At 44.3% G+C, this 18,754-nt stretch overlaps 2 protein-coding genes across 2 annotated transcripts in view; one reads left to right on the top strand and one right to left on the bottom strand.

Annotated features, from left to right (window-relative positions):
• LOC137903331 (tropomyosin alpha-3 chain-like) overlaps window positions 1-67 on the top strand; it is an 8,105-nt gene extending 8,038 nt beyond the window's left edge. The window contains exon 9 of the mRNA XM_068747483.1: window positions 3-67. Coding sequence (XP_068603584.1) covers window positions 3-67 — 65 coding nt within the window. The remainder of the gene's footprint in view (window positions 1-2) is intronic.
• An 86-nt stretch (window positions 68-153) lies between these two features.
• Window positions 154-18,367, bottom strand: LOC137903330 (semaphorin-4B-like). Its single transcript, XM_068747482.1, has 10 exons — window positions 18,271-18,367; window positions 17,493-17,653; window positions 17,039-17,098; window positions 16,106-16,204; window positions 14,358-14,451; window positions 5,240-5,362; window positions 4,338-4,465; window positions 1,171-1,352; window positions 814-958; window positions 154-369 (listed from the first exon to the last, which is right to left on the bottom strand). Exons 1-10 carry the CDS (start codon window positions 18,365-18,367, stop codon window positions 154-156), a joined length of 1,305 nt encoding a protein of 434 aa, XP_068603583.1.
• Window positions 18,368-18,754: the final 387 nt, after the last annotated feature.

The following is an 18,754-nucleotide window of genomic DNA, read 5'->3' as shown; positions in this document are numbered from 1 at the left end:
AGCAACCCAATCTCTCTGGAGCAACCCAATCGCCCTGGTGCAGCGGTCCGTGTCGGCCGCTCAGTGAAATATGGTTCTGTCGAGTTCTCTCTCTCTCTATTTGTCTCGCTCCTCTCCCTCTCTCTCTACCCCCCCATCCATCCATCACTCATTTTATACTGCCGGTGATTTGTCCTTGTGTCCACGTGGCGTACCTGTCAGCAGGAACAGGACCGTGTAGTCTCGGACTCTCTGGACAGTCAGATGACTGTATCTGTGCTCAGCAGACACCAAGGTCAGACGTCTTCCCGCTGGACGCACAGTCTTATCAGCCAGGAAGTTGTCTTTGACGAAGCGCAGCGCGTTGTCCGACGCGTTGTGGAGGCCACACTTCCACACGAAGAGACAGACACAGAAATCACATGTTCTGCATGCAAATTGTGTTTGGAGATATTTACTGGTATATATAAAAAAATATATTAAGACACACGGACTTAATAATAATAATGTAATACATTCCATATGAACTCATACTCAGCACCCACACAGTTCTAAAGCCGAAGACACACGGAGGACGCTTCTGCTACTTCTACGCAATGATTCTACTGAGGCTGAAGATGAGATGATTGATTGTCCTCAACAAGGTGAATGAATGCACTATTATTTAATGTGCATGTATTGATTAAGCTATTTATCTGGTTATTTATTATTAACACTTGTTGTAGTACTAATTGTTGTTTAAATCAATAACTATCCATTTTTCTCTGGTAAAACCTCATTTCCAGCAGCAGCATCTCGCCTCGCTGGAGAACTCAATCAGCAGCGGCTTCTTACCTCTCCGGGGTTTGCGACCTTCTCGCGGACCCGCGTGCTCCACCTTAAGGTGTCCCGGTCGAGGACTTTGTAGTTACCATTGAAAACGGACTTGATATCAGCCTGGCGGAACGAACACACAGCTGATCGTCCAGAGTTGACAGACCTGGTTGATGGAAAAACGAATATGTAAAATACACACACACATATATAGACACTCAAAACGTGGAAGCATGATGGAATCTGTGGTTCCAGGATGTCTGGAACTAACTAGACGAGACAAAAGTGCACCTAAGAAGAACTGATGCTGTTCTTTAGGCAAAATGTGCATCAAACAAAATCCTAAAGTTATGTAAAATTACCCATCAGCTTACTGACCATTGTGAAGTGAAGATGCCATAAAAGAGGGTGTCATCCAGAGGGGCGCCCTCTGCTGGTGGGAGAGTGTCTATGTCTTGGATCACATTGTAGGGTAGCTCATTTTCAGCTTGGCACAAAAGCTGCGCTTTGGCAAATGTGGTCCAGCGTCGTTGCAGGGTCCGCTGGCCGCCGACGTCGCTCTGTCGCATGAGAAAAGTAGAAGGCATCAAGGGGGGGGGGGGGGGGGGGGGGGCAGTGGCTCAGTGGTGGGGACTCTGGTTGCAAACTGGAGGGTTGCCGGCTCAAGTCCCGGGCCAGAGCATGGCTGATGATGATTAATATATTTATTAGATAGAATGTTAGAGTACAAGTACAGTCACACAGTAGCATGTATTACAGTACAAGTACAAATACAGTCAAACATCCTGTCAAGAGGAGCATTTCTAAAAAGCCCTTGCGGTCTTGTTTCCGTTGAAAGTCCTTCGTACATAAATCATCGACATTTAACAATACCAATAAAACTAATATTAAATTACTCGATTGATGCAAAATAACAATATAAAAAGACACATAATATGTACAACATAGATGGACAAAAAAAAGGGGGGGGGGGGGGTTGATCCAGAGAGAGTCGTGATGACTATCTCCGTTTCTGTCCCCCTGAAAGGTGTATTTTTAGGGCCGTTTTGAAGGAGGCCAAAGAGGTGCATGTTTTGAGGGCAGGAGTCAAACAGTTCCACCCTTAGGGGGCAGTATTGTAAAAAGATGATTTACCCATGTTAGTCCTATAGGAGGGGGTAATCAGGTTGTTGTTTGAGCTCCCTCTAGTGTTGTGGCTGTGGGTGTCACTAAATCTGTGGAGATGTTTATTCAGGTATGCAGGGATTGAGGGGACTGAGGGCAGAGCTGCATTCACTATTTTGATCACCTTAGTTGCCATACTATCGCCAGACAGGTATTTGTCAAGAACACAGCCCAAATAGGTAATCTCTTCTTTGCTGGAGATTGCTGTATTATCGACTGTGACCTTGAAATCATTAACATTTATCTCACTTAGAGAGTGTCTTGACCCAAAAAGAATAGATTCTGTTTTTCCAAGGTGTAGTGACAGTGTAGTGATCGGGGCACTACGGGCAGTAACCCCCATGCTGGGTGCAGGGCTCCAGTAGTGATCGTACTGTAATACACAGTGGCGGGCGGTGCATTTTACACCTAGGCCTTCAGTGAAGTCCTACTTAGTCCGACTTGAATAAATACCCCTCATAATACCATCATTTATGACACCACGGCTTTAGAAATAATGTACAAACACACACTTACGCACTACTGGGTGCTGCATCACCTCAATCGTGTACAACACGGGATATTTTTTCCGGAGCATTTAAAAATCAACAAACTGCATCAGCAATTAAAACTTATCACTATACGTGGTACTATCAAAGCTATAAATAAAAGGGAATTTAACATTATTTGTCCAAAACGTTTTAAAGTCCACCAAGAATCTAGGCAAGCTTTAAATTGCAAACTTGCAGTTTAATATTAGAAAGACCGCAACAAAACGGCCACATTTGTCTCGTTGTGTACTTTCACTACAATCACACAGCTGCACCGGCGCCACATTATTTACACACATTGCATTTACAGTATATCTGTGATTTTATTTCGTCATCATGTTAAATAAATAAAATGTTGGTACTCACCAAAACAGCTGTCCCCCAAAACAGTTATTTGAAAACAAAATCCATTCTCCTTTCTTAAAGTTCCTAAATCCAGTGTTGCTCCAAACATTAAATCGATCCCTTGCAAACAAAAGGCATTCCCAGCAGAACAATTTGCTGTGACCCTCGGAAGCTGCAAGCCAAAAGTTTGAAGCCTGGAAGTGGCGTACAAATGCTTTCCCCACCTGGGACAGGTTAGCTAGCTCCGGAGTTGGACGACGTCGGCATTAGTTGATGACGCAATATGCCTAGCGCTGCCCTCTCACACGGAGTATCCAATCACAGGCAGGAAGGCCTTACTTTCACCAACGTGTGATCTGATTGGCTATCGCAACTGTCTATCAACTCTAAGAGCCGATCACAGGACGCGTTATTGACTTTTATTGACTAGTAACGTGAGACAAGCAGGAAGGACCTGTTTCACCAACTCGTGATCTGATTGGCTATCGCAACTGTCTATCAACTCAACTCTACGAGCCCGTTCACTCACACAACACAGACGGCAAGCAGCGCTGATTCTGAAGGTCTCGGACGGACAGTACTTGCCACTGGTGCTATGAAATCCGCCTGGCAACACAAGCTAGCTGAATTCTGATTGGATAAAAACTCTCACCTAAAAATACATCACTGGAATATAATATGACATGAATGTGAAGAATATATATATATATACATAAAATTAAATTGATTTTATCATAAATATGATCATGTATTCTTGATTTCTGGTTATGTTAGGCAAGCAGAGAAGGCCTTGCAGGCCCTGACCGCCCGCCACTGGTAATACATACTACTGTTTGACTGTACTTGTACTGCCCTAACATTCTATCAAATGAATATATTCGTCATCATCATCACTGCTTTGCCTCTTGTTTGGTGACGTCAGGCTTGGATGCAGCTGCTCGCTCCATGAAGCTCTCTCGTCTGCACACGAGTTTAGAGCTCTGTATCTGTTGACTTGCACACCTGTGACCGTGGAAGTGATTGGAGCACCCGAATTCAATGATTTGGATTGCTGAGCAAATACTTTGGGCAATATATGTCATATAGTATATGTGTGTGTGTGTGTTTAAATTGTTTGGAGGGGCCCCATTGTCATACGGTGAAAACAAGTTTTTTTGTGCGTTGTGTGCTATGACAAACAATAAAGATGTACCCATATGGATTTGTTTTTCAAATCCATACTTTTCCTACTGTATTCGCACACAAGAGGAGCACTTTATGTGGAAACGAGTCTTCTTCTACACGCGCCGGGAGCAAAAATATTGTGTTTATATTCTTGTTGAGTATATGCATTCATGTTTTACACGATAATAAAAAAATATCTCAGAGAAATAGACATCTATTATGGAAAAATATACAACATGTGCATGAATGTGATGTTAAAACTCAGTGTATAACTCCTCATCTCTTTTTTCACTCAACACTATTTGAGAACTTCATGCAGGAGGCACATTGTTTTAGCCTTACCGTGCAGATCTGAGAAACACGAGAGACAATAAATTTGTCCACAAAGTCATACTCTCGGCCCACTTCACTGAAGAAGAAGTAGATTTTCTCCTCATCGGCAATGAAACTCGTGCTGATGAAAGTTGGATCTACAGGAAAACACACAGCAAAGACGTAAGTTAGTGGACACGAAGAATATAAAAACACAGTGTGAAAACAGTGTGAAAACCTTCTCAAAAGTCATCTGAAGATTCATATGTTGCATGGAGACGACGAACCTTAATAAATATTGAAAGGCACAATTAGTTGTCGTGGTCAATACATGTGTAATCAGTAAAGCACGAACATGCTAATTGGTACCCCATATCATTAGAATAAGGCACAAGAGGCACAACTGTTCCACAAAGTTCATTTGTGTTAGGTTTGGTGTTGCTAGAATGCTTTTTCGCCAGACATTCTCTGCACAAGATGGTCACCCTTCACACCGTCAGCACAATGACATCACTTCCTGTGACACGATTGGTTGAAAGCCATCAAGCGGTGCAAAACAGGGAAGCAGCTTGAAGCTAGTCGCGCGAGTACAGCTGCGCTGTGGACCTATTCTGAAGTGGATGGCAAAAACCTGGCGATGGAGCTGCTGTTTATTTTATTTTAAATACTCGCATTTAATATTTCCTGTTGCTCTAGTCCAAGTCCAAAGTGAAACAAGTATTTAATTTATTACTTGAATGTTCAAGCACCAACACAGAAGTGCTCTGTTTAAGAGTTAAATGTTGAAATTCAGCAATAATAGAATAAAAAATAAGGGACATCCTGGATCCGTTTTTGACTCTTCTTTATTTTTTATGTATTAAAGTATCGGATCAGTAGTTAGCAGTGCTAAAACAATTAACTGGATATGGAACTACGTGTCTGTGACTCACCCTCCAGCCATCCTAATGTATCATCCAACTTCAGGTCAACATGTTGGCCCTTACTGAGGTGTCGGGAGATGACTGGCCGATTCCCCCTGTAGTCCGCCACTGTGCCAGTGTAAAGTTCTCCATCTGTAAAGAAAATATAGATTTAAAGAAAATACACACGTCATCTTTTCCCAAGATTAGAGACCACATAATTGACACGAGCACTGTCATTAGAAATTCAGCAAAAAAATAACAGTTTAGAAAAGTAAAACTCATTGGAGACGTCCCCGTTGACCTTTATTTCTTGGCCTGAAGACACCTCACTCAGAAGGGGGGATATCATCCACATTACCCCCCCCCCCCCCCGCTAACTAACTCAAGACTCTGGGGCATTGAAGTCTTTCTCTTAGTGCCCTTGACCAAAGTGGAGGTCTATGACAGTTGATCGGGTTGGCAGGATGTCCAGGATGGACCGCGCAGAGACCCATGATCGTTCCTCAGGACTGTGTAATACCAGTTGACGAGATACTGGGGACCCCTCCCTCGACAACGGGAGATCAGGAGCTGTGGAATGTGGGGTGGATTCACATTGATTGGGGTAACTTCAACCTAATTGCCCAGAATTATTCGTCATTAGGATCTTGAAGGGACTGATCAACCGAGGTGCCAGCTTCTTGGACTCCTGCAGGAGAGGTAAGTCCTGGATGGAAAGCCACACTTTCTGTCCCATCTGGTAGATGGGGGCCCTGGTGCTAATGGCTGTTTGCCATGGCTGAGTAGCAGTCAGCTTGTGTCCAAGTCCTGCAGCAGCGGCAGATGAAGGTCTGGACTGATGGCCATAAAACCTCTTCTCATGAGCCGGAAACAAAGAAGGTTGGAACCTGTAAGAACACAGAAAAGAGTCCTGCGGCTGAACTCGTCAAGATGTTGTGGACATACTCTCTCCACAGGCGTTGAGGGCAGGGGCCTGATGGGAGGGTGACAGGTGAGTCTGGAGATTTGGGTCCACTGGAGAAGGTCAGAGCAGAGAGCAACTGGGACAAATAGATGGTCAGGGGGCAGGAACTGGGTCCCGGCTTTCACTCTTTCTTGGCTGTCCCCGGTGAAAGGGGCAACCAAGCAATGGGACAGGAGGATGGTGTCGGAGCTGGCAGAGGTCACCTCACCCTCAAAGAACTGACGGGACAGATCATTAGGCTTTGCGTTGCGGAAGCCTGGACGACAGGACAGGGACATTTTAAAAAGGGGGAGAAACAGAGCTCACTGGGCCTGACGTGAATTCAGCCTTTTGGCACAGGGAATATATTTTTGTGATCAGTCCAGTCCTCCTCTCCACCACAGCTTCCAGAGTGTCCCGTTTGCTGCAAATCAGGGAGCCAGCCTTCCTGATGAGTTTGTTCAGTCTGTTGGTGTCCCAGGCTCCGATGCTGCCTCCCCAACAGACTACAGCAGAGGACGGGGGCAACAATAGCCTGATAAAAGATATCCAACATCTTGCTGCACACTCTGAAGGATCTCAGTTCCCTCAGGAAGTAGAGTCTGCTCATCCTCTTCCTGTATACAGCCTCAGTGTTGGTCTTCAAGTTCAATATGCTGTCGATGTGGACGCCCAGGTACTTTGTAGTTCAACACTTTGATGTCCTCTCCGAGGATGCTCAGGGGCCATGTGGCCGTGCTCTTCTTCCTGAAGTCTATCACTATCTCCCTAGTCTTGGCCACATTCAGTAACAGATGGTTCCTCCCAGACCGCTCCACAAAGCAACTCACAGCGCTCTGCACTCCTCCCTTCCACCACATATACATCCAACCACTGCAGAGTCAGAGAACTTCTACAAGGGGACCAACTGAACTGAACTGAACTGAAGCTGAAAGTGTACAGGGTGAAGAGGAATGGAGAAAGCACAGTCCATTGTGGGGCTACAACGTTACTCACCACCACCACCACAGACAGAGCAGCCCCAAGTCGGACAAGCTGTGGCCTGTCTTACAGGTCGGCAGTAACTCAGGAGACCGTGGCTGAGTCTAGCTTCTCTCTCACTGTGCTGGATGGCGTTGAATGCACTGGAGAAACCAAAGAAGGTGACTCTCACCATGCAGCCAGCACCATTCTGGTGTGAGTGAGTCTCTGCATCCTCCACTCCCAGACAAGGCTGGAAAGCAAACGGCAGAGTCAAGTGAAGATTTCACCTGCGGACAGAGACCAGCCAAGAACAGCCAAGAACATCCTCTCCAGAACCTTCATCACATGAGATGTGAGGGCTATGAGTCACAGTAGTCTTTGGGATCAAAGGGACATGACTTCTGGACAGTAACCAGGTAGGAGGTCTTCCACAGTGTGGGCACATTTTCCTGGGTCAGGATAGTTGATACACAGCGGCGGGTCCTTTTATTCCACAAAGAAGAATCCCGCTCTGGCGGAGGAAGAGGGACAAATGATGCCTGCTCATAGGGAATCATTACCTCCGCCAAGAAGATTATGTTGATGACATTTGTTTGTTAGCAGGATTACGGAAAAACTGCTGGATGGATCTAGAAAAAGATCTGAAGATGGGTCTTGGCCTAACATAATTCCCATTAACTTTTGAGAGTGATCCGGATACCCGTCTGGATACAAAACAAAAAACAAAACAACAGGATTTCTTTTCTCATTTAATTGATTTTTTTTTTAATCATGTCTTGTAAAAAAATCATTCAATTTACTCACCAACAATCACAATCATTTGGGGGTCAACAAGATACCAGTTGTTCAGCAGCCGCATGCTTAACTGGACTCCAGCCAAAGATCGACCAAATGGGCCAGTCAACATTGTGGGATTTTGACAATGGAGCCGGGGGAACTCCTGGAGACAGGACTCACCTGTATTCCTCCTCCTAATGATGAGTCCGACCCTTTTACAGAAGACACAGACAAAATGGCTGAGCTGGCCACAGGAGAGGCAAATGGTTCCCCACCAATGTTGCTCCCACGTCTTGGACAAGAGACTGGTGCAACCCACCTGCGTGGGCCCTTCCCCCTCATCTGCTAGTGAGTAGCAGCTCCTATGGTTTTAGGAAGAGGGCGGGTCCTAACTGAGGAGTGTTCCACATGCGAGGTCCGTTCAATTAATCCATTCAGTGAGTAGGGGAGATTGTCATCTAATCCCTTAAACCTGAGAGAAACGTGCCACACTGCGACTTCAACGAGCCCGGGTGCAGAAGCCGATGCTGTAGTCTGTGACGCGCCGACGTCGGGACCCTCGGTGACGCCATCGAACACCTTACAATACTCTGCGGCAAAGTCTTGGAAGGATGAACAGCTTGGCGTGCGGTGTACCATTTTCACCTGCCTGGCCTCTGCCAGATTATGCGTTTCCCTCTGACAATGCAAGCCTTTCTGAGTTCCTGCTTCCCAGTTCTTCCTCCGGTCTCGGTTTGGTGACATCAGTCTGTTCTTCGTTTGGCTGAGTTTTTTCCATTAGTTATTGATGCCAGTCGTTTCTTTGCTACTTTGAATTTTGATATAAATAGTGTTTTGTGTTAAAGAACCGAAGACTCACTTTCTGCATATTGTCTCTGCATCTGGGAGCCACACAATCACCGGTTTCCTGGCACAAGGTGCCGCGTGTTTGGAATTTGTTGATTTGTCAACGTATGCCAGGCTGTGTCGGACTCCGTAGTTTTCTCTGGCCCCCTCCCCAATCTGACGGGTGACGATATGTTTAGCCGCATGTCGTCATTCAACCGCTGGCTGTCTAGGTGGTGTCCGGAAAACAACGTGGGCTTCGTAAATAACTGGCAGACATTCTGGGGAAAACCTGGTCTTATTAGGAGAGACGGTGTCCATCCTACGTTTGGTGGCGCAGCTCTCATTTATAGCAATCTGACCGAGTTTGTTAGACAACCAAAACCCTGACAATCCAGAGTCGGGACCAGGAGTCAGAGATGTAGTCCTACACCCATCTCTGAGCGTCCTCTGGATCAGTCACCCATCCAGAACCCCATCCAGAACCCCACACAGAACCCCATAGAGATGGTGTCTATAGAGATGGTGTCTGCTCCCCGACCCCCTAAGATTGTTAAATTGTACAGGAGACGTGTTACTGCTGGAAACCTTATGAAAATAAAAACTGCCGCCACAGAAATTAATAATAGTAAAACCATTAAATGTGGACTTTTGAATATTCGCTCTTTGGCGTCGAAGGCATTTCAGATCAGCATGTTGATATTCTCTGTTTGACTGAAACCTGGCTGGGTCCTGAAGATTATTTCAGTTTAAATGAAGCCACACCTCAGAGTTATGTTAACTCTCACATTTCTGGAGACGCCGGCCGAGGAGGTGGAGTTGGAGCCATCTATAACTCTGAGCTCCAGATTAACACTAAACCTAAATTAAACTATACCTCCTTTGAGAGTCTTATTCTGAGTCTGTCACTTCCAACATGGAAATCAAGCTAGCCAGTCCTGATTGTTATAGTTTACCGCCCTCCAGGCCCAGACTCTGATTTCATGTCAGAATGTTCTGAATGTTTAACAAGCTTAGTTCTGAAAGCAGAACAGATTCTTGTTGTGGGAGATTTTAACATTCATGTAGATGTCAGTGACGACTGCCTTGCTACTGCCTTCCTCTCATTACTGGACTCAATTGGCTCCTCCCAGAGAGTGAAAGAACCCACCCACAGCTTTAATCATACCCTGGATCTGGTTCTCACGTATGGTATTGATATTGATCAATTAATTGTATTTCCACTGAACCCTTTTTTATCAGACCACAAGTTCATCACTTTTACGTTTGTATTATTGGACTACGTTCCATCAAACAGAACTGCCTTGACTAGATGTCTGTCTGATGGTGCTATTGCTAAATTCAAAGAAGTGATCCCATCAGCATTAAACTCTTTATCAAGCCTTAACATTACTGAGGAGTCGTGTGGTAACTTTAGCCCCTCCCACATAGATCATCTTGTAGGTGGTGCTGGGGACTTGATGCGCACGACGCTTGACTCCATCGCCCCCTTAAGAATTAAAAAACTAAAACCAAAAAGGAAAGCTCCGTGGTTCAATACTGAGATTAGATTGTTAAAGCAAACAGCCAGAAGACTGGAGAGAATATGGCGCTCAACTAAATTGGAGGAGTCTTGTTTAATCTGGAAAAACAGCCTGGAAATGTACAGGAAGACGCTCCACAAGGCAAGAGCAGCATATTACTCATCTAATAGAAGAGAACAAATCTAATCCAAGGTTTCTCTCTGACACCGTAGCTAGGCTAACACAAAGCTAGAGCAGCATATTACTCATCTCTAATAGAAGAGAACAAATCTAATCCAAGGTTTCTCTCTGACACCGTAGCTAGGCTAACACAAAGCTAGAGCAGCATATTACTCATCTCTAATAGAAGAGAACAAATCTAATCCAAGGTTTCTCTCTGACACCGTAGCTAGGCTAACACAAAGCTAGAGCAGCATATTACTCATCTCTAATAGAAGAGAACAAATCTAATCCAAGGTTTCTCTTTGACACCGTAGCTAGGCTAACACAAAGCTAGAGCAGCATATTACTCATCTCTAATAGAAGAGAACAAATCTAATCCAAGGTTTCTCTCTGACACCGTAGCTAGGCTAACACAAAGCTAGAGCAGCATATTACTCATCTCTAATAGAAGAGAACAAATCTAATCCAAGGTTTCTCTCTGACACCGTAGCTAGGCTAACACAAAGCTAGAGCAGCATATTACTCATCTCTAATAGAAGAGAACAAATCTAATCCAAGGTTTCTCTTTGACACCGTAGCTAGGCTAACACAAAGCTAGAGCAGCATATTACTCATCTAATAGAAGAGAACAAATCTAATCCAAGGTTTCTCTCTGACACCGTAGCTAGGCTAACACAAAGCTAGAGCAGCATATTACTCATCTCTAATAGAAGAGAACAAATCTAATCCAAGGTTTCTCTCTGACACCGTAGCTAGGCTAACACAAAGCTAGAGCAGCATATTACTCATCTCTAATAGAAGAGAACAAATCTAATCCAAGGTTTCTCTCTGACACCGTAGCTAGGCTAACACAAAGCTAGAGCAGCATATTACTCATCTCTAATAGAAGAGAACAAATCTAATCCAAGGTTTCTCTTTGACACCGTAGCTAGGCTAACACAAAGCTAGAGCAGCATATTACTCATCTCTAGTAGAAGAGAACAAATCTAATCCAAGGTTTCTCTCTGACACCGTAGCTAGGCTAACACAAAGCTAAAGCAGCATATTACTCATCTCTAATAGAAGAGAACAAATCTAATCCAAGGTTTCTCTTTGACACCGTAGCTAGGCTAACACAAAGCTAGAGCAGCATATTACTCATCTCTAGTAGAAGAGAACAAATCTAATCCAAGGTTTCTCTCTGACACCGTAGCTAGGCTAACACAAAGCTAAAGCAGCATATTACTCATCTCTAATAGAAGAGAACAAATCTAATCCAAGGTTTCTCTCTGACACCGTAGCTAGGCTAACACAAAGCTCCAGCTCTGTTGACCCTTCTGTTCCGACAGGTCTCAGTAGTGAAGATTTCATGAACTTCTTCCGTGCCAAAATCAAATCGATTATGGACGTCATTCATCAGCGTCTGCCTTTGTGTGGCATCGACCCCTCCCTGAGTGATGGAAGTAGAGATACGGCTGTCACTCTTGATAGTTACTTGGGTAGTTTCACCCCCATTAACTTGCAGCAAATGAGTTCAGCTATAATAATAATAATACTTTATTAATCTGTCCCTTGGAGGGCAATTTGGTTTACAGCAGTTCAAACTGCTGCTGGTCGCAGCGTGCGCATGCGCCCGGGCAATGCGGGTGAAGTGTCTTGCCTAAGGACACAACAACAGTGTACACATGCGCCTGAGCCGGGGATCAAACCGCCAACCTCTCGGTCGTAGGACAACCCTCTCAACCACTGCGCCACTGTCGCCCTTATTGCCTCATCTAAACCGTGCACTTGTCTCTTAGACCCGGTCCCAACTAAGCTACTTAAAGAAGTCTTCCCCTCAATTAGAATTGCTTTGCTAAATACGATTAATCTATCCTTACTCACAGGCTATGTACCCAAGTCTTTTAAAACAGCGGTCATTAAACCGCTTCTCAAAAAACCAACATTGGATCCTGATGTCTCGGCTAACTATCGGCCAATTTCAAACCTTCCATTCCTGTCAAAGCTTCTAGAGAAAGCAGTTTCCAGTCAGCTGTGTGAATTCTTACAAGACAATCAGTTATTTGAGGTTTTTCAGTCGGGTTTCAGAGCTCATCATAGCACAGAGACAGCATTAGTTAAAGTCACCAATGACCTTTAATAGCGTCTGATAATGGACTTGTCTCTGCTTATTTTATTAGATCTCAGTGCAGCCTTTGACACAATAGATCATCGGATTCTGTTACAGAGGCTGGAACAATCTGTTGGTGTTAGAGGATCTGCATTGAACTGGTTTAGTTCATATTTATCTGATAGATTTCAGTTTGTACGTGTTCATGATGAATCTTCTACGTACACTGAAGTTAAATATGGAGTTCCACAGGGTTCAGTGCTTGGGCCTATTCTGTTCACGCTGTATATGCTTCCCTTAGGTAACATTATTAAGAAACACAGCATAAATTTCCACTGCTATGCGGACGATACACAATTATACCTGTCAGTTCAGCCAGACAAAGTCGATCAGTTGGTTAGACTTCAGACGTGCCTTAAGGACATTAACTCCTGGATGACCGAGAACTTCCTGTTATTAAATCTAAATAAAACTGAGGTTCTGGTTCTTGGGCCAAAGCATCTCAGAAATGTTTGTTCTAGTGTTGTAGTTGAACTCGATGGCATCTCAGTGTCCACCAGCACCACGTCCAAGAATCTGGGGGTAATCTTTGATCAGGACCTGTCCTTTCAGTCCCAGATAAAGCATATTTCAAGGACTGCGTTCTTTCACCTTCGGAATATTTCAAAGGTCAGGCACCTACTAGCCCGAAAAGATGCATAAAAAATAGTCCATGCTTTTGTGACTTCCAGACTGGACTACTGCAACTCCTTACTGTCCGGCTGCCCAAAAAGGTCTATTAAACATATCCAGCTAATCCAGAATGCAGCAGCTTGTGTTTTGACGGGAACCAGACTGAGAGAACACATTTCCCCTGTTCTGGCGTCTCTGCATTGGCTTCCTGTTAGGGAACGGATTGAATATAAAATCCTTCTACTTACTTTTAAAGCCCTCACTGGCCAGGCCCCTCCTTCCCTTACAGAGATGATTATCCCGTATTGCCCCACTAGAACCCTGCGGTCCCAAAATGCTGGCCTGCTCGTGGTTCCAAACATTTCCAAGAGCAGACAGGGGGGCGGAGCTTCAGTTATCAAGCTCCTTTATTGTGGAATCGGCTCCCTGATTGGTTCATGAGACAGACACCATCTCTATGTTCAAGAGTAGATTAAAGACTTTCCTTTTTAACAAAGCTTATAACTAATCAATGCAGTAATCAGTATAATCAATCTGCTGTCATTAGGCAGCATTGGTGGCTTAACATCATGACACACTGAGCTCCTCCCTCTTTATCTGGTTATTCATGTTATAAATATATGTCAGTAATCTCTCTCTCCCCTGTAGTCTTGTTCTCTCTCTCCCGCTGTTTGTCCCTCTTTCTCTTTCAGGTCCTTCTGTCCGTGGTGCTGCAGAACCTGGACCTGTGTCCCTCAACACTGAAGTCCACGTCGCTAGCATTAGCATTTATAGCTTTATATTGCTAGCATTAGAATTTATAGCTTTATATCGCTAGCATTAGCATTTTGTTTTTGTCTGCTCCTGCTCTGTCTCGCTATCACTTCCCTATCCATCTCCTTGACTCGTCTCCGACCTGCCATTCTCTCTCTCTCTCTCTCTCTCTCTCAACCCAGCTGGTCAGACAGATGGCCGTCCACCATGAGCCTAGGTTCTGTCCAAGGTTTCTGCCCGTTAAAGGGAAGTTTTTCCTTGCCTCCGTTGCTCTTGTGGGTCAAGTTGGGTTCTGTGTTTCCCTGCAGGTCTTTCCCTGCTAATCCTGTAAAGTGCCTTGAGATGACTTTATGTTATGATCTGGTGCTATATAAATAAAACTGAACTGAATTGAATTGTTTAAATTCAACTGTTAACGTAACTGTGACATGGCCTTACCCACGATAATAGCAGTGTTGCGTTGGTAGGGGTCATACGGGCAGCGGCCTCTTCCTTCATCGAGCTTGCTGCTCATTGTTAATGTCTCAGAGTTCTGCATACAGAGTTCAAGCAGAAATAGAAACGGTTTCAGTTAAATTGGGTCTGCCTTGAAACACAATCTAATGGTTCCATCTTCCAGCCTGCTTACATGGTGCAATAATGTATCAATGCTAGATTGCTATTAGCTTCATGCCTAGTAGTAGGGCTGGGCAGTACAAAACCGCTACCAGTGTAGACTCAGACTACACCGGTATAACGCTGAAATCTCGCAATATGGAGCACGCATGCGCATGTTGGTCAATACGGCATGGAGAAAAAACATGGCGGGCGTGTTGGAAGCGAGCCACGCTGGAGAGGAGGAATTAGTTTGCAGAAAAGGAGTGACATCAGTGGTCTGGAAATGGTTTGGTTTTCGACCTACCCTAGAGCAGTACACAATTATTTGCCAGCAATGCAAGCGCACTCTTACTGCACTCGGAAGAGGACGGCAATGCTGCGAAAATGCAGACATTTCAGCGCCAAATGGTGTGAGGTCTAAAAACAAGGATGGTATACTTATGTTGAGGACTTTTCAGAAGGAGGTTTTTAAGTGCCTTTGAATAAATAAATCTGTTGATATGGACTTTTCATATACAATTTGTTGCCAACAGCGCAGGCACAGCACTGATTTTGCTACCAAACTGAACATGAAATGTACTTTTCAGGGCTTAAATCCTAATGAAAGCTGCAGTTGTGAAGTATTTTGCCTTAAATATTTTATATCGTCATTTATACCATTATCGTGATATTTCTAATTTATATTGTGATAGACTTTTTAAGCCATATTGCCTTGCCCTAATAAGTAGTATTTAAATAAATCATTAAAAAACAAAAGAATTGCTTAAACTCACTGGTACAATATATTTCCAGGTGGTCAATGCACTGGTATATTAGATAATACCACCGACACTGTCAATCTCCTGTGTACATTAAAGGTAGATTCCCGTGATGCACAGATCAATTATAACATCATCCATACCTATTTGAACATTTTCATTAACCGAGCCTGATTTTTTTCTGGCTTAGAGATGATATTTCACTGGGGATTCCGGGGATTTCAATGCCCCTAACAAATGTCACATTTCAGTACAAGGTGCCTAATCAGTGGACCTTGTGATTACCACTGTAGGAGCCAAATGCAATTGATGGAATGTGTTTCCTATGTTGTGCACTGTGTGGCGCTGTGGCCATAAGGTGTATATAAGGCAGAGCCAATCAGGCGGTGCCCAGGTGTTGACCCGGAAGGGCATACAGGTTTTGACCGCTTTGCCGGAATTGTTTTACCCAGATGCTCGACTTTTATTGAGTGTAATTTTGTTGTATTTTGTAATAAATGAGGACAATTTTTACCTGCTTAAACCGCTTCTGGACTCTCCCTTTTGACACGGAGAGGCGGAAACAAGACGTAGCCGCTGGAGTGCGTCTAACCAAGAACTACCGGCAACACTACAATAGCCCAGCATCGGGCTGGCTATTATAACCACCTTGTGGCACGTTAAATCAGAGGGTGGGGGCAGCTGGTGAACAGATCTGGTGAACACAAACGAGTGCTAAGCAAGGGCCAAACTTACTTAGATGAAGCTTCAAACCCGGCATAACTTGTAAAAAGCCCTGAGCAATGACCATTATCACACCGACACAATATGAAAAGAGTCCGTTAAACTTACAATGTAGGTGCAGTGTGGACTGAAGGCAAATGTTCCACAGGCATAGATGTGGGTGGTGTTCAAAAACTGCAGTACACGAATAAAATTGGGACAGTCAGTCTGAAAAAAACAGAAGTTAAATGTTTCAGTTAAACCAAAGCATGCAGCAAAGCAATGCGTGTTTCAAGCGTGTTAGAGAGCAAAACAATACTTACAAAATAAGCTCTACTTTGTAAAACACAGTAAACATTCATTTAAACCAAACTCATTATACTCGGAAATCTGTTTGATTTGTCCATCCATCCATCTTCCACCGCTTATGCGGGGCCGGGTTCTGGAGGCAGCAGTCACAACAGTGATTTCTAAACGTCCCTGTCCCCGGACACCTCCGCCAGTTCTGCCAGCCGAGAGACAAATCACTTACGAGGACACCTCGGTCACGTTGATTGATAGGGCTGCAACGATTCGTCGATGAAATCGAGTAATTCGATTAGAAAATTCAATTCTGTTGTCTCGAGGATTCGTTTAATGTGACGTAAAATAGTAGCAGCGGTCGGTCGTCGTGTTCGGTGTCTCTGGCATCCGGTTATTATCTGTGTTGCCAAATGGAGCTCTTTACAGAGCTCCATTTCTGCAGCAGTCCATGGTAGTTATTCGTTTCAGATCACCGTTACTTCACAATGTATCGGTATTTACGATACACTGATGTCCGCGGTGTGTTTGTGTGCGTGGACAGTTTGTCTCCGTTGCTCCGCGATGCGCCGGAGACGCAGTTCTTTGCCGTTAACGGCCTGAACGCGTCTCTGTGCAGCGAAGCGGCAAACCACAGACTCTTTTAACCAAATGAATGAACTCTTGGACAACGGTTCTGGAAACGTTGGTGGAAAAGGAGCTCTTCAGAATAGTGACATTAACCAGCTCACCGCATTTGATGAGTACCGATCAACTACTTGCCATTTTCTTGCCTTTCATGGAACATTGTTCCCGGTCCTTCTCCGAAGGGCTCCAGTCCAGCTGAAAGAGGAGAGCGAACTTCCTTTCAGCTTCAAAAGGACACCACACACGCTGCACTTAACGTGGGATGAAAGGAAAATCTAATAAATGCCATTATGTCACATACTTTAGACGAGACGATTGAAACTGTTTAACTTGCTTTTCCTTCATCAGTCGCTGTTTCTCACACACTCCACTGGCAGAACGATCTTTTTACATCGACTATGAGAATCAACTCCGATTTAAACTGTTCAATAAATAAATGGTTATTTCTTTCTTTTTCTTGAAACCTACTTCCAAATTGTTCGGCTGGAGACAAATTTGTAGGCAAAGTGAGAAGCTGCCAGCTGTTCACACAACCCAACTTGTAATGATACCACAGCTGTGACTGAGAAGTTTCCTTTTGCGCCCCCACCTGTCCTCTCAGCGCCATCGCGTCCTTGCGGCCAACGTCCAGCGCTAGCACCGCGTCCCGGGCGCCTACGTACAGAGTCTCTTCATCGTCACTGAGGAGGAGTGTGGTGGTGTTGCTGACATCACGACGGACGAAGTGGGTCAGGCGTCTCCCGGGAACACCTGTTGTTGCACGGCAGGGAACACTGGGATTCAGCCTTTCATTCACTCCGCATGAAAGCATGACTCAAATGTCAAGCCAGCCTGGATAGCTCAGCTCCAATCGATTGAGAGAGAGAGAGAGAGAGAGAGAGAGAGAGAGAGATGGATAGATGGATAAATAGATGGATAAATAGATGGATAATAGATAGATGATAGATAGATTGATGATAGATAGAGAGATAGATAGAGATAGATATAGACAGATATATGATAGATAGATGATAGATAGACAGATAGATGATAGATAGATAGATGATAGATAGATAGATAGATATAGAGATAGATAGATGATAGATAGATAAATCGATAGATAGATGATAGATAGATAGATATAGCGATAGATATCGAGATAGATAGATGATAGATAGATCGATAGATAGATAGATCGATAGAGAGATAGATAGATGATAGATATAGAGATAGATAGATGATAGATAGATAGATCTTTTCAGCTCATCAAACTTTGTTACTGTAACTTTTTTCTCCTCTCACCTTTAACTAGCAGAAAAACACATTTAAGCTCTTTAAAAATGTCAAATCGTGAGTCTGAATAAATGAGCCTGAAAGTCTTGACTTGCCCAGCGGGAAGGAAACTCTCGGAGTCGGTGTCGTCAGGCACGGGCTGAGAAATGCCAGCAAGGTCACGGTGAAAGAGAGCAGGCTGAGGACGTCCATGAGTCCGGTCGGGGGGGCCGGGGGGGTCTGACCTTCATCTAGGACTCATGAGGAGGGGGCCAAGATCGGAGTCGAAGGTGCACCTTCTGGTTCCGTCCACAGACCATCACTGGATCTGAGACAAGGACACCGAAAGACAGACAACACACAGATACACAATGTGTACGCTCAAATCTCACGTTGCCATGGAGATTATGAAACAGTTCACAGATCCAGTATTCACATCTAAAGGTCCACATCTTAAAGTCCACATCTTAAAGTCCACGTCTTAAAGTCCACATCTTAAAGTCCACATCTTAATGTCCACATCTTAATGTCCACATCTTAAAGTCCACATCTAAAGGTCCACATCTTAAAGTCCACATCTTAAAGTCCACATCTTAATGT

Source organism: Brachionichthys hirsutus, chromosome 13 (assembly GCF_040956055.1).
Source record: "Brachionichthys hirsutus isolate HB-005 chromosome 13, CSIRO-AGI_Bhir_v1, whole genome shotgun sequence".
Taxonomy (NCBI): Eukaryota; Metazoa; Chordata; class Actinopteri; order Lophiiformes; family Brachionichthyidae; genus Brachionichthys; species Brachionichthys hirsutus.
This window is presented reverse-complemented; position numbering and strand designations above follow the sequence as displayed.